Genomic DNA, 15,334 nt, shown 5'->3' on the forward strand with positions numbered 1-15,334 from the left:
GTGTAGTCCATGGTTTGGTTTTCCAAGACTTGCTTTTCTTTCAGTTTAAATGTACACAATCAAATATTAGAATACAATGCTGTGTTTATACCATTGAAAAAAAGACCAAAGTCATGGTAACATTACTTTAAGTCATGGTGGTACAGTACTTTTTCTTTATACAGAGATCAAATGTCTGGCTCCCCATATCTTTGTCTCTCTATGTCTCTTGTCCTGTGACAGGCCGGCTCCTAAAGCTTCGTCAGAGCAGGGCAGTAGCAGTGACAAGAAGGAACGTCCCATGAGCACCATGAGTGAGGCGTCAAACTACACAGGTGGATCCGACTACAGCACCTTTCCTGGCAGCCCGGCCACCACCGTTACTACAACGACCACCACTTCCACTTCATCTACACGGGTCAGTCTCTATCCAAACATGCCTTAAATCTTAAGCATAGCTCTGATGAGAAGTTGAATCACTGTTGTAGCTCATAATAACATTATATTTATTAAGCGTCAATAGCAGACAGAGGCTAACTAATGTGGACAAGTGATTTATGTTTCACAGTGGGGCTGTAAAAGAGGGGTGATTGTTTTTTTTTATTTAGCCATGCTAGTTGCATGACCCTAGGCATAGCGGTCAGTCTGTCAGCCGTTTGGTCCAGACTGAAAAATCTGAGCAGCTATTGGATGGATTGCTTTGATATATGATATTGAAGTTTGCGAGAGGATAAATCCTAATTACTTTGCAACTAGTGCCACCAGCAGGTCAGGGTTTTCTAGATAGTTGAATATCGCAGCAGCTGCTATGGGTCAGCAAAAGAATTGGCACGTACATTCAGTGTTCCCTAATGACTTTGGTGATCCCCTGACTTTTTATTAAGTACTATCATCATTTAAAAACTGCAGTTTGTGCAGGGCTTTGGTTGTTTGAACAGTTACCTGCAAAACATTCCCATTAGCCTCATCTGTAGTTTATGTTATGGTGCTTGGTGAACAGGGCAAACATTTCCTTATAAACCTCAGCGTGGCTAGCTGATTAACAAAATAAAGAAACGAGTTACTTTTAAACTCTATATAACTTACCATGCTATATTTTCTAATATTATGTTCCACTGTATTCTGCTATACTGTACTGTAATACACTGTACCATAAAAAACTTCTCGAAAGTGCAGCTGTGTATTTTATAGTATTGTAGTCAAGACCGCCCAGACCAAGACCAGAGTTTATCAAGCTCAAGACAAGACCTAGACTTTTAGGGGCTGAGATCAAGTCAAGACCAAGACTGAGGGAGGGCGAGACCGAGTCAAGACCAAGACCAGTTCCCCACATTACATGACACTCAATAAAATGTGTAACGAAATCATAGTTAACGCTCAAATTGATCTGAAAGATCCACATTCCCATTAAAACACCCACAAAACACTAAGAGCTGAAATCAACATAAGAATCTTTATTCAACACTCCTTTTCCATGCTTACCATCACGGGAAGGGGTGACGGTCGTTAACGGTAACGACACATTTTTAATTAGGTTATTGGTTGCATTTGAAGCAATTGCAATGAAGCAATGAAGTTTTACATCCAGTCAAAGTTAGGATGTTAACCAATAAATCAGACAATGCAAAAGCAATTTATTGACCGAGTCCTCAATGTCCGAGACCGAGACAAGACGGAGTGCGAATGCGGTTTGTCTCAAGACCGGTCTTAATACTACTTTTTGATGGTCTTGGTCTTGTCTCGAGTACTACAACACTAGTATTTGACACCCATAGCAAACACAAAGTTACAAGGAATGACTTTTCTGGAGCTTTGAAATGCAAAAATGCTGGGAAATTGGACAGTGAATTCAGACACATCCAGAAAAGCACAACTTTTATCACATTTGGAAGTGTGTTTTGCATTTTAGAGAAACTTTAAAGGAATAGTCTGACATTTTGGAAAGCCATAACTTCCACTGGTTCTGTGGCAGTTGCTCAGAGCCAAGAAATAGTCCAGCGTCCAGCTAAGATAACATAAGCCATTATTGATCATCCCCAGAAAGGAAATTCAGGGATATCCTCCATAAAGTCATGTTTACACTTCTGTTTTTGAATGTATTGAACAAACAAGATCTAGCATGTTAATCAATGCGCTTTAGAGGTGATGGTATGCTGAGATGGGGACTTGAGTTAGAGACTTGACTTAAGTCGCACACATAGTGACTTCAGACTCGACTTAAGACTCGTCCTCAAAAGACTTCAGACTCAACTTGGACTCAAGGTGCGGGACTCGTGAACAATGTATATTTTTTAGGAAACTTCTGATGAGCTTGCCGTTATTATGCCTACGTAACATGTAGCATCTGCTGCATGGCCGCACGTGAGAGAGGACAACAAACAGCGACAGCTGCTCTGCCTCTGTCTTCATCATAAACTTTGGCTTTAAAACTTCATACAACTAGACCCAAACAAAGAAGCGCTAAACACAAAATAGGTTAGTAACCAGTGGTGCGTAAACACCACCAGCTCAGCATTGGCCATCTAACGTTAGCTTGCTTCTTGCTTTAGCTACGACCTACCGGAGGTTAACTCCAACTGTCGATCGTAATGAAAAGATGAATGAGTGTTTGCTTACTTGCCAATCTTGTGGCAGTCGATTAACATAATCATTTATGTCCCTCTGGCTGCCATCAGCGTTAATTGTTAATGCTGGCTGCAAACAGGTTACAGGTTTATTGTTGGTAATGCTACAGTTTTATTTAGTTAAAATACTGGTTTGAGAGTCAACAGGGTTTGTTGACTTACAGTATTTAATAAGCCATCAATAATTGCATTGCACATGACATGGTTGTGCTCTGTAAGTGAAAAACAGGTTACAGTTACAGAATTCCTTATAGTCATGCAGTTTTATAAGCAGCCTGGATTGAACGCAGCAGGTGATACAACATTCATTATAACTTGACTTGTCTAGCTCAAAGACTTGAGACATGACTTGGACTCTAGGTCAAAGACTTGTGAGCATCTCTGCTGGTATGCCAACCATTCACGCTCACAGTCACACCTACGGGCAATTTAGAATCTCCAATTAACCTTACCTGCATGTCTTTGGATTGTGGGAGGAGGCCAGAGTTCCTGGAGAGAACCCACATATGCACAGGGAGAACAAGTGAGGGGCCCTCTTGCTGTGAGGTGACAGTGCTACCCACTGCACCTCCGGTTCAAGAAGTTGTCCCTGGTATTTTTTACATTCTTTTTTTAGCGTACTATATAGATAATAATAGATGGAATTGTCAGTGCAGCCCTTAATACTGTGCTGGAGTCAAACTTACAGTAACATGCTGAGCGGTCACTGACTCCCAGCGCTCAATGACTGGCCTGGAATGTGTCCTTGTGTCATTACCTCTCATTTCAGGCTGGAAAAGTGGGAGTGTGAAGCAGGCTAGCCAGCGTGTCATCTGTACGGGTCACTGCACTGTTAGATTGAACAGCATGTCCGTTTATGCTTAGTAAACTTCACAAACACACAGGAAATAAATATGCATGGATGCTTTTATGAATAAGTAATGCTTATACTATTATAACTTCTGCTTGCACTGGCCAAAAGAAAGTATACCACAGCATATCATCATGTATTCATGAGAAGACATTATTTATAACTGAGCTGTACGGGTCCTGCTCCATGCCTTGCCTCAGAAACATTTTACAAAGGACAACACCGAGACTGCCTATTGAAGATGTATTTTAGGAAAAAGTTCAAATCAGCTGAGAAGAAGTTGATAGAATGATGATGAAGATAAAGTTGACATTAAGAGACAAGTTTGCAGCGTAAATAATTAAGTTATTGCTTAAAAGGCCACACAGTGACAACATACAGGTGTGTCCTGCCACAAAACAAAGCTGTGCCAAAATAAACTAGTTCACACACAATAATAGCATTAGATAATGTAGGTTTTTGTTTTCTTTTAATGTCATTATATGGGCAATCCCAGTCCACATACCTTTGTGTAACCCTTGGTTCCAATAAAGGTCAGATCTTAATGCTACAGTGATATTTTCAGACTGAACAGTGATCTTAAATCTTTATGAAACCAATTTAGAGAAGCTGCTTTTTTCAACATGACACAAAGGCAGCTCGATAATAAGAATAAATAATTTTCCCAGTTTGCTGTGTAATCCAATACCTTTGGGATGAACTGAAATGCCTACTGAGAGCCAGACCATTCCACCAGACATCAGTGTTGGAGCTCACTAATGCTCTGGAGTCCAACATCTGGTGAAAAGCCTGAAATCAGAAGAGTGGCCAGTAGCAGTAAATTAATGCCTATGGGTTTGTAATGACGTGTTCACTGTCACATGTGGGTGTAATGTTTGGGTATGTGGACACCCACAGTTTGGCCACCCAGTGTACATTTACATTCTGTCTATTGTCCTCAAACAGTTTGCAGTATATCTGAAATACATAATCTCTCAATATTACTAAGCCTTTACTCAAAATATACTGTGTAGAGGGAACAAAAAAGTCCTGCCCTGTGGGGAACATGACTGTGCTCAGGATATGTAATGGCAATCAAACTGTTTAAACCCTGTCTGCTAGATATTACAATTGTATACTTTAAACTTGAAAAAAAAGTTTTGATACAATGGAATGCTGGCTGAATGATGTTTTTTATCAACATAATGAAAATGTCAGGATTTGTGGGTGAGCGCAGAGGAGGTGAGAGCCCAAACACAAGACACAGAGCGTTTTCAATTCTAAATAGGTTTATTAAACAAACTAAAGACGAGCACATTTACAATGAGTGGCTGAGTCCTGGTAATCCAAAATAATGGTACAAACAAACCAGGTGATCCAACAGAGAAATCCAAGAACGGGTGTAATCCAAAATCCAAAGAACTCGCAGGGAACTGACAGGTAACAGGACGAGACAGCGCAAGCTACAACCACTACAACAGACAGAGCGTCTACATGCTACAATCTGTGTTCTTGTCTGTACTTGTGTTCTTGTGAAACGTCATCTTTTGTGGCCCAAGTTCTGTCCCAATACACAAGTTTGAATTTCGGCAAGAACGGTTAAAAATCCCGGAAATGTTCTTGACACACCCATTTTACCGAGGATACATCGGTTAGTAACTTGTGTGAACTTGATGGCAGAGATATCCCAGCATTCATTTCGGCATTCAAGCAAGGGGCTGAAAGAAGCTGAGAGGCCAACAACAGAACGTTTTGTGCTATTTTCCTACGTATTTCATCACTAAATCCACTTCTGAGAAGTTTTGAGGTGAGAAATCAGCTGTGTAGATGTCGAATATTGGCAGTTTTACTAAAAATTATAGCGAATCGAAAATGTTTTCGGAGTTGTGACGCTCCACAGCCGTCAGCGGAGGGAGCAAGCAAACCAGCCCGCGGGGGGGAAGCTAACAGTCCAGCAACAACGGCAGACTAAAGACCCACAGCTGTATGACAGTTTTAACGTTCGTACCGCTGTTATTCTCCATATTTGTAAATGCTCCGTATTTGTATAGCGCCTTTCTAGTCTTTTTGACCACTCAAAGCGCTTTTACACTACATCTGCATTCACCAGTCATACACATTTATACACTGGTGGAACAGCCACCAGAGGCAATTCAGGGTTCAGTATCTTGTCTAGGGACACTTCGACATGCAGCCTGGGGATTGAACTGCCGACCTTCCGATTAATGGGCAACCCGCTCTATCTCCTGAGCCACAGCTGCCCCTTCTGTCATTACATTCTGAGTAATTTCGTAAGATCTCAAATCAAGAGACATCTTGATGTACAAAAAAATCTAGTCTTGTGAAACTTCGGGACAAATTATCAGAAATAGTATGAAAGGGGACTGTCTTTGCTTTATTATTATTATCAATATTATTATATTAGACATTACATTGCTAGTGGACAGTAGAGTTGGGGTCACAGTATGTGCTTTTTATTTGCTTTTATTTTATATAATTTTTTTATGTGCAAATATATCTTGGTAAGTTAAAACTTACAATAAAACTGATTCTGAGCTTTTAGTTTTAGGGGATAAAGCCTGGCTGTTATAATAATTAGAGTAATGATGGCAGCCTCTGTGCTGGGGGTATTGCGCAATACCAGCAAGAACGCACCGTCTCAAACCGTCAGCAGCGTTTTGTGTGCTCGTGACATTGCAAGTTTATTCTTCCAAGAACGACTAGCAAAAACGTTCTCCCCAAGAACACAAGTCTATTTTTTGCATTCTTGGTTTTGGGAAACACTCAAGGACTAAAGACACACAGAAAACATTTAACACCAGGGACTAACGAGCAGGGCGGGAGCAACACAGGCGACCGGGATCAGGACTAACGAGGCAGAGAGACAGCAGGGGGGGAGCAGAGAGACAGGCAGGCAGAGACAGCAGGGGGGAACAGAGAGACAGGCAGGCAGAGACAGCAGGGGGGAACAGAGAGACAGGCAGGCAGGCAGGCAGAGACAGCAGGGGGAACAGAGAGACAGGCAGGCAGGCAGGCAGAGACAGCAGGGGGAACAGAGAGACAGGCAGGCAGGCAGAGACGGCAGGGGGAACAGAGAGACAGGCAGGCAGAGACAGCAGGGGGGAACAGACAGAACTAATAACAGAACACATAGCAGACATGGGGAAAAAATAACAACCTACACAGAAGTACATAGACCAGGAATAACACTAAGACATGAAACCAGAACCCAGAGAAATCAAAACACAGAGTAAACTAGACACAAGACAACAGACAAGACAGAAACCCAAAACACAACAGACCAAAATAACAGATGTGAATGTGACAGGAAAGGCTTTTTAAAGAATGTTTGAACGGTTGAAAGTTTGTCTCCAAACAGAATATTCACACATGCTTTTCATTTATTTGTAAATTCATTGAATGTATTCACAGATAATTTTTTAATGTGGAATTTATTTGTGTATTTGCAGATCTGTTTTATATTTGCAAAATATTGTTGTGGATTTAGAAATCTCTGCTTTTGTATTTGTGGAAAGTGTTTCATATTTACAGATTACACATTTACACTCGGATTGTGGATCTATTCACACAAATAATATTAAGACAATGTAATCTTCATAGGGTAACCACCTGCGTAATATCTACAGTAAATTTAATTTACTGTATTTTCTGGCCAATTCTAGTTATAACATTTTATAGAGGACAAGTTGTAATAAAAAATTAAAACAGTAATCCAGTCAGATTGACAGAATGAATGCACACAGTAAACTGTATGATAACTTATGGTAAATGGTTCAATAGTAAATCCATCCTATTTGTCCTGACTGTGACTTAATCAAAGAAATCCATGTATCTTTCTGCTGTTGACTGACACAAAGAGATGTACAAGCTGCAGCGTTGCTTTTTTCAGTAAGTGGGACATGATGTATGGGGGATGTGGAATATGCTTTGTTTAATGAGCCAAATACATTTGCCTCTGTTGTTGCTTTTTATAGCTGCTTGAAATGCTGCTGTCTTAGCACACGAGCTTCTTTACAACCAGTGCACCAAACACTTGTGATGTCAGATTGTTGGGCTGAAATCAGGGAAGGAAAGCTGATGTTTTCTCTCGGTGTATCTCTGGAGTTCTCCCTGCTGTGCAAGAGGGAAACACGGGCACAATCTGGGCTTTTCCTTGTTTTTCATAGATGTTTACATCTTGTTTTGTGCAACATATATATTCAAAATGTGCATTTCTATATCTCTAATGTAAATGTTTTGTGTGTAGAGCTAAATATATTGTGTTTATACAAATCCATGTGTTTCAACAGCCCTCTAGGTCTTCCAAAAAAATTCACAACTTTGGGAAGAGGTCCAACTCCATCAAGAGGAATCCCAATGCCCCAGTGGTTAAAAGCAACTGGCTTTACAAACAGGTACAGGAGGAAGGCATTCAACTTAAAGATTATAGGATGTGTTTGAGTGTTGTGGGACTAACAGTGGACTGACAGAAGACAGGTGAGGCAATGAGGCCGGGCACAGGACATGGATGAACATACAGGATGTAAAATGTAGTTTCATTATTCACTGCATTTAGAATTTTTCATCTTTGATTGTTATAACTACAGGGAGTCACTGTAGGAAAGGAAAGAAGTGGATCATTTTAGGAAATACACTTATTTGCTTTCTTTCTAAGATAAGGAAAGAGAAGTTTTGGCTACAAACTCAAGACTATAGGTTAAATACAGACCTTTAATCCGGACGTGGTTAGCCTAGCTTAGCCTAAAGACTAAAGGCAGCAGGAAACAGCCAGTGTGTGCAAAGTTCAAAATATACCAGTGTGGGGCAAGTTACTCAGAAGTTGTAATAAATTACTAGTTAGTTATTACTCCTTAAAAAGTAATAATATTACTTTACTTATTATTGGGTGATCAAAGTAACTAGTTACGTTATTCGTTACGTTCCTGTTGGAGCTGGGCATGTTAACGCATTAATTAATTAATGCCTACAATTATTTTATCGCACATAAATGCAGTTTTTTTTTTATTATTATTATTATTCTGAAAGTCCCTTGCTCACTGGCTCTGAATACACATCCAGTCAAACCATGGGTCACAGGAGGGGTGGAATGTTGATCAGCCTGCAAATCACCCACCCAAACAAGCAGTGGAGGGAGGCTTCGGCAGATGTGTGGGAGAAGACAGCACTCCGCGAGTAAATGGCAGGTGCTCGATTGAGAGTTACCATGGCAACGGCTTCTGTGCACTACACAGCTGTAGCCTATTTAACTTAAATTAAAATTATACATAACTTTACCTGATAGGCCTTCATCTAGTTTTGCGGGGATGCTCTGCCCTGCGAATTCCCTCGTGTTGATGTCGTATTTAGTAAACGGTAATAGATTCTGGAAACTCACAAACGGCGAGGATCAGTCTCTTCCAATGAATTGTGCTAAAAGTTCAAGACAATTCAACTTCGGCAGCGGGTGCGTGAGGCGAGCACTACCTACAGTTTCACGGGAACGCACCTGCTTGTCACTACACCTTTTGCTCAACCACTTAACCTCACTCTAACAGGGAAACTTACAACTGAACATAGAAAAATGTTTCTGCTGATACCTGTTCAGAAAAAACTGGACTCTGATGGGAACTTGTTTTAACAAGCTCGATAAAGGTAATGCCCTGGCAGTGGCAAATAGCTTTGCTTTTATTTTTGATTTGATTACATTAATGTTTAAGTTGAGATTTACAAGAAATATTTTATTGCTACTGTGTAAAGGGAATACTGCTGGTAAAAAGCTCCTTATTTGTTTTAAAGTGTTTGCAAACCACATGTTATCGCACTTTTGTGTATATAGCAGTACATTTAAATTAAAAGTGTGCAATACACTACTTCAGAATGTATTATTCAATTTTACGCATAACAATGCGATTAATTGTGATTAAAAAATGTTATTCTTGCCCAGCACTAGTTACTATATTGCTTTCACTACCCCACCCCAAACAAAGCAGTATCTCCCAACTTTTTAATCATATTCATAAAAGCAGAAAGCAGGATAGGCTATAGTTTTTCACAAAACATAACATTTCTTTCAATGGCTGAAATAAAAAAAATAAAGCAAGTAAATCCCGACTTCCGAACTTCTGTTCTGCACATGTATTTATAAGAGCAGTATTCAGTATTATGACAAAACATAAAAGGTTGACGCCACTCTCTCCCAACGAGTCCAACCATCCCTGGCAGTAGCTGCCAGAATTTCTTTCTATAAGTTTCATGTTGCTGTGCTGCTTCAATAAATCGTTGTTTGTTCACGGTTATAGGCTTTTTGCTGCTCGCACAAGTTTACAACGGACGACAATGTTGTTTGCATCTTAGACTGTGACACAATGATGTGATACTTATACTTGTGGAAAGAAATCCCTCTCCATTCTTATTTAGCTTCTTGGCTAACAGCTGACTTGAACAACATAAAGTCCAGTACCACTGGCCTACTGCGCAGTTGGGCATTCATGCTTTTTTGCGTTTTTTTATTATTATTATTATTATTATATTATTTATTATTTTAGACTTATTTAGTTTTTCTACGGTACCTAATAGACAACTGCTGCTTTCCATTATGATGATGGTGTTGAAAGCAGAGCTGAAATTCACAAACAGGATCCTGGTGTGGGTTCCTGGGGAGTCCAGGTGCTGGAGGGCTGAAGCTGAGTGGAGGAGTCTCGGGGGAAGGTGTCCGATTGACTCTCAAAGCGGCAGCAGAACTGGTTCAGCTCATTTGCCAGGTGAGAGTCGTTTATGGAGTGGGGGACTTTGGGTTTATAGTTAGTGATCTGTCTGAACCCCCTCCAGACAGAAGTGGCGTCGTTTGCAGAGATTTGAGTACAGTCGTTTAGCTTCTTGCGCTGCCTTGCTAAACCTGTACTTTAACACCCTGCACCCGGCCCTTTCCCCACTTTAGCTGCGTTTCGACCAGAGGAATTTTACCCCAGAACTAGGAACCTTTGGAGGAACTCACTGTGTTTCCACCAAAGGGACCAGGGTCTAAATGTAGTTCTGGGGTCTTCATTTTACCCCTTAAAAAGACCCTACTCGGGGGATAGTACTTTCCAAAAGTACTGGGTACTTTGGGGGGGCTTGCCTTGCAGTGAATTTCTGAATGGGTGAGTAGAGGATACTGGCTTTAACTGGAGAATGTCGGGTGTTCCTCTCTTTTCCACCGTTGTTTGCAAACCAATAAATCACAATCAGCAGTCAAATAGCCACACATGTCTCCCCGCTGTCCGCCTGAGATCAATCGTCGGCATTAAATGTAAATAGCAGCCAGCCTGGGTGTGTTTACAGCGAACAGCTGATGGAGTTACTACTGGGTCCAGAGTTGTTATTTAAGGAAGTTTCAACACAGAACTGAAGTCGGTCTCCTCCTCTTCAAAACCAGCTAAACAGCTGATTACAGCAGGTAATAAAGCTCATTAAAATCACTTTCCTCCGACGCTCAGGTGACACAGACGTGAGTCCTGCAGCTGATCTGCAGCTCTTGTCACTGGAAATGTTTTAATAACCTTCCAAACTGTCACGATTTTATTTTTGCATTGTTTTATCTGTGCTGGAGTTATTTTAAGAACTTGATGGTTTTATCCAGTTTGTAATCCACACGTCTTGTGGATGTCCACCTGAGATTGTATGTCGGCATTAAATTTATAGCTGGGAAACAGCAGCCAGCGTTCAGCAGTGTGTTTACAGCGAGCAGCTGATGGAGTTACACTAAATACTGGGTCAGAAGTTGTTGTTTTGAGTTTTCATCAGTCAGGAAGTTTCTACAAGGAGACGAAGTCGGTCTCCTCCTCTCCAAAACAAGCGGACCAGCTGATTACAGCAGGTAATTAAAGCTCATTAAACATCCTGTTCCTCCGATGCAGGCGGACAGACATGTGCTGCCAGCTGATCTGTATCTCGATGGCTGGAAATGTAATAACCTTCCAAACTGTCGCGATTTTATTTTTGTGCTACTTTATCTGTACTGGAGTTATTTTAAGAACTTTATGGCTTTATCCAGTTTGGTCTTTGTCTCCTCCTTTTCCAACCTTAGCTGTCTGAGTTTGGCTGTAAACCAGGGTTTGTCATTGTTATAGCTCACTCACTGGTGTGTGTTGGTATACAGCTGTCCGCACAGAAACTGATGTAAGACCTCACAGCATCAATAAACTCATTGAGACTATTGGTACCTACAGCTTCACTGGTCCATTTGTTTGATATCCTCACTACATGTTTACAGAGTTTAAATTTTTGCCCATAAACAGGAATCAGGTAGATCATGACCTGATCAGAGTGTCCCAGTGGAGCGTGTGTGACGGCGTGATAGGCACTGCTAACTGTGGTGTAGCAGTGATCTAAAGTGTTCCTCTGTCTGGTTGGACCCTTTTATAAAACTGTATTTGGGGAGTTCTTGTCGTTGCACGTTGGCGTGCAGTGGAATGTAAACACCGACCAGAGTGAATGAAGCAAACTCACGGGGGGAGTAAAACGGTTTACAGTTAATGATCCAGATCAGGAGAACAGTGCTGCTGAATCACTGTCACGTTGGTACACCAGCCATTGTTAATATAAAAACAGACACCTCCACCTTTTGTTTTGCCGAAGAACACTGTGTCCGCTCTGTAGAGTTGGAAGCCTGCCAGCTGCAGCGCAGAGTCCGGTATCAGTTCACACTGCCAGGTCTCTGTGAAGCACAGAACAGAAGATGAATAAAAGTCTCTGTTTTTCCCCACCAGAAGCTGAAGTTCGTCCAGTTTGTTGCACAGTCAGAGAAATATTGCCGGTAGCAGTGTGTGGTGTCCCCGCCGGCGGAGACGCACGAGCGAACCAGCACGTTTCCCTCTGCTGCGGCGCTTCACAATAGCAAGCGAGCTTCATCAAAATTTCCAATAATTCCACTGATAGCGCAAGAAAAGTGGGAAATAAATCTGCTGTAGTTGTTCCCCTGATGTTCATGAGCTTTTCTCTGGTGAAAGAGCACCAGGAATCACAGCTGAAAACTGAATTAACACACAAGTTTTGTGAGTTGATTTAAATTCTGGACAGAAATCGACTGCAGCCAGAGGCTACCTAGAAGGTTGAGAAAACAAATTGAAAAATCTAAAAAGCCATGGCCTTGGAAATACATTGACAGTGATGTAAATTTTATACATTTGTGGTGCATAAAACACTGACATGGGCCTTCAAATCACTGTCTTTTTAAATGAGCTGAAAAGACATCTTTTCAACTTTCACTTTCAATTAAAGCCAGTAAAATTTTGCCTGTTTCTAGTGCTCACCACTCACATCTATGATCTGTTCAGTGATACGAAAACACATTGACTTTGTTGGCAACAGTGACATCATCTTCATACATAACTAACTAGCTACCTAGCTACATCCATGAAAGGTGTGGACAGAAATGTGACCACAAAAAGGTTAATTGATTCAGAGGAAACGCTGAGTAAAGTTTACTGATCTTGTAATGTTTTCAACATCAACAATTATTTGTTGGGAAACAATGAATCCTGCTACAGCGTTTCCATTCACTCACTGCAAGTTGAGCAATTTCTTGGCCCCACAGAGATCTTGTGACCTCTGGCCACTGAAGCCTCATTGGGAACTATTCAACTCAGCGTTCAGACACCAGTCAGAGTCACTGTCTGTAACCTCCTTCTCAGCCTTGGTCCCTGTGCCACCACTTGCTGTATTTACATTGAGACAAGAATCGATTCTCTTCACAGCACCATACCCCCTCTCTTCCCCACAGACCTGTCAGGCTAAGTGCTCCCTCCCACAAGAAATGTCATCAGTGTTTACCCAAAGCTCCTAACCTCAAAATCTATGGCTGAATACTGCACGTTGCAAACAGTGCTAAAGACCCAAGTGAGCGAATGGTCTCGAAAACCTTGTTATTGTCGCTGTAGTCATTATGGCGCCACGGAGGGTGGAAAAACGAACCAGAGCTGCAGCGTAGAGAACAAAGCACAGGCCTTCGCCCCGAGCTCCACAGAGGCAAATTTGTCACTACGTTATGAAGAGATAAAACAGAGCAATTTGTCTCAGAGGAGGAGATAGAAGCTGGTTAATAGAAGCAGCCAGAGGGAGAGACAGTGAGGGTGTCAAAGGAAGGGAAGTGAGGGGAGATCAAAAGAGAAGAAAAACTGTGTGTGTGTGTGTGTGTGTGTGTGTGTGTCTGTAAGAGAGAGAGGGTATATCGTTCCCTGTAATAACTACAGTTTGAATGACTGATTGATGTGTTGTGACCTTTGACCCCTGCAGGACAGCACAGGCATGAAGCTGTGGAAGAAGAGGTGGTTTGTTCTGTCCGACATGTGCCTCTTCTACTACCGTGGTGAGGACACACACACACCCACACATATCCAAATCTGGGATGCAAGCAGTTTCATTAAATATGTTTGTCAAATCAAAAGCAATTCACAGTGAGAGCAGGTGCAGTCCAGGTTTTGTTTAAGGACAATTCAAGAAAACACATTCACTATTTCAAGGACCCTCCCATGTTACACCTGTTATAAGAAACATTATATATATATATATATACATGGTAGCTGTGCTTTAATCTAGAGAAGCTGCAGAGCTGCGGTCTGCATTCATTCAACTTACACTGTAAATTTCCAGCTAAACTGAGGCTTTTTGAAGAGCTTTTTCTCTCTCTCTCTCTCTCTCTCTCTCTCTCTCTCTCGCCTGTCATTCACCGGTCTTGTGCAGAGTTTTGTGTGTATTTCATGCTGCCGACAACTGCTTGCACCTTGCGGTTCCTCGGGGGTCTATTTCAAGGTTAAAAAACCTAAAATATTCTTTGTGTGGTTCATCAACATTGATAAATTATGAGAAAGTCCCGCGAGGTGCGGACAACTCGGCACAACACCAGTGAAGCTGGGGGTCGGTCTCTTCAGCAAGTGTTCCTCTTCCGCCACCACACACACGCCACGCCTACACATGCGCACTGATGACCCAGGGTTAGGGTTACAATTTTGGATTTATTCACGCACTTTAAAAACATTTATGGAAGTTTTATTCTTTTTATATGTTTATTTACAGCATGAAACTTTGAAATGTACAGTATATTGTAATAGGTTGTATATTAACTTATCGGGAGAAGTGGTAGTTCTATGTAAAATCAGACGTTGAGCACCTCCATATCGCCAAAATGGCATGATCCTTGATTTGCTGCGAAGTTTCGACTGTGAGATTGACAGTCGAATCAGGCTCCGCCCATCGAAGCATTGAATCTTCAACTACAGGTGCTGGTCATATAATTAGAATATCATCAAAAAGTTGATTATTTCAGTAATTCCATTCAAAAAGTGAAACTTGTATAATGTATACATTCATTCCATTTTGATGATTATAACTGACAACTGACACCTGGTGCCACACTCTAATCAGCTAATTAACTCAACCCATTCAAAAATGTGGGGGAGATTCACAAAGAGTGGACTGCAGCTGGAGTCAGTGCTTCAAGAACCACCACGCACAGACGTATGCAAGACATGGGTTTCAGCTGTCGCATTCCTTGTGTCAAGCCACTTTTGAACAAGACACAGCGTCAGAAGCGTCTCGCCTGGGCTAAAGACAAAAAGGACTGGACTGCTGCTGAGTGGTCCAAAGTTATGTTCTCTGATGAAAGTAAAATTTGCATTTCCTTTGGAAATCAAGGTCCCAGAGTCTGGAGGAAGAGAGGAGAGGCACAGAATCCACTTTGCTTGAAGTCCAGTGTAAAGTTTCCACAGTCAGTGATGGTTTGGGGTGCCATGTCATCTGCTGGTGTTGGTCCGCTGTGTTTTCTGAGGTCCAAGGTCAACGCAGCCGTCTACCAGGAAGTTTTAGAGCACTTCATGCTTCCTGCTGCTGACCAACTTTATGAGATGCAGATTTCATTTTCCAACAG

General features: G+C 41.5%; 1 protein-coding gene across 8 annotated transcripts in view; it reads left to right on the forward strand.

Moving 5' to 3' along the window:
- Positions 1-224: 224 nt before the first annotated feature.
- LOC123984881 (pleckstrin homology domain-containing family A member 5-like) overlaps positions 225-15,334 on the forward strand; it is a 92,513-nt gene continuing 77,403 nt past the window's right edge. For all 8 annotated transcript variants that reach the window (XM_046072102.1, XM_046072099.1, XM_046072100.1 and 5 more), the window contains exons 1-3: positions 225-397; positions 7,743-7,847; positions 13,705-13,777. In XM_046072102.1, coding sequence (XP_045928058.1) covers positions 281-397; positions 7,743-7,847; positions 13,705-13,777 — 295 coding nt within the window. In that variant the 5' untranslated portion in view covers positions 225-280. The remainder of the gene's footprint in view (positions 398-7,742; positions 7,848-13,704; positions 13,778-15,334) is intronic.

Source organism: Micropterus dolomieu, linkage group LG16, assembly GCF_021292245.1.
Source record: "Micropterus dolomieu isolate WLL.071019.BEF.003 ecotype Adirondacks linkage group LG16, ASM2129224v1, whole genome shotgun sequence".
NCBI lineage: Eukaryota > Metazoa > Chordata > Actinopteri > Centrarchiformes > Centrarchidae > Micropterus > Micropterus dolomieu.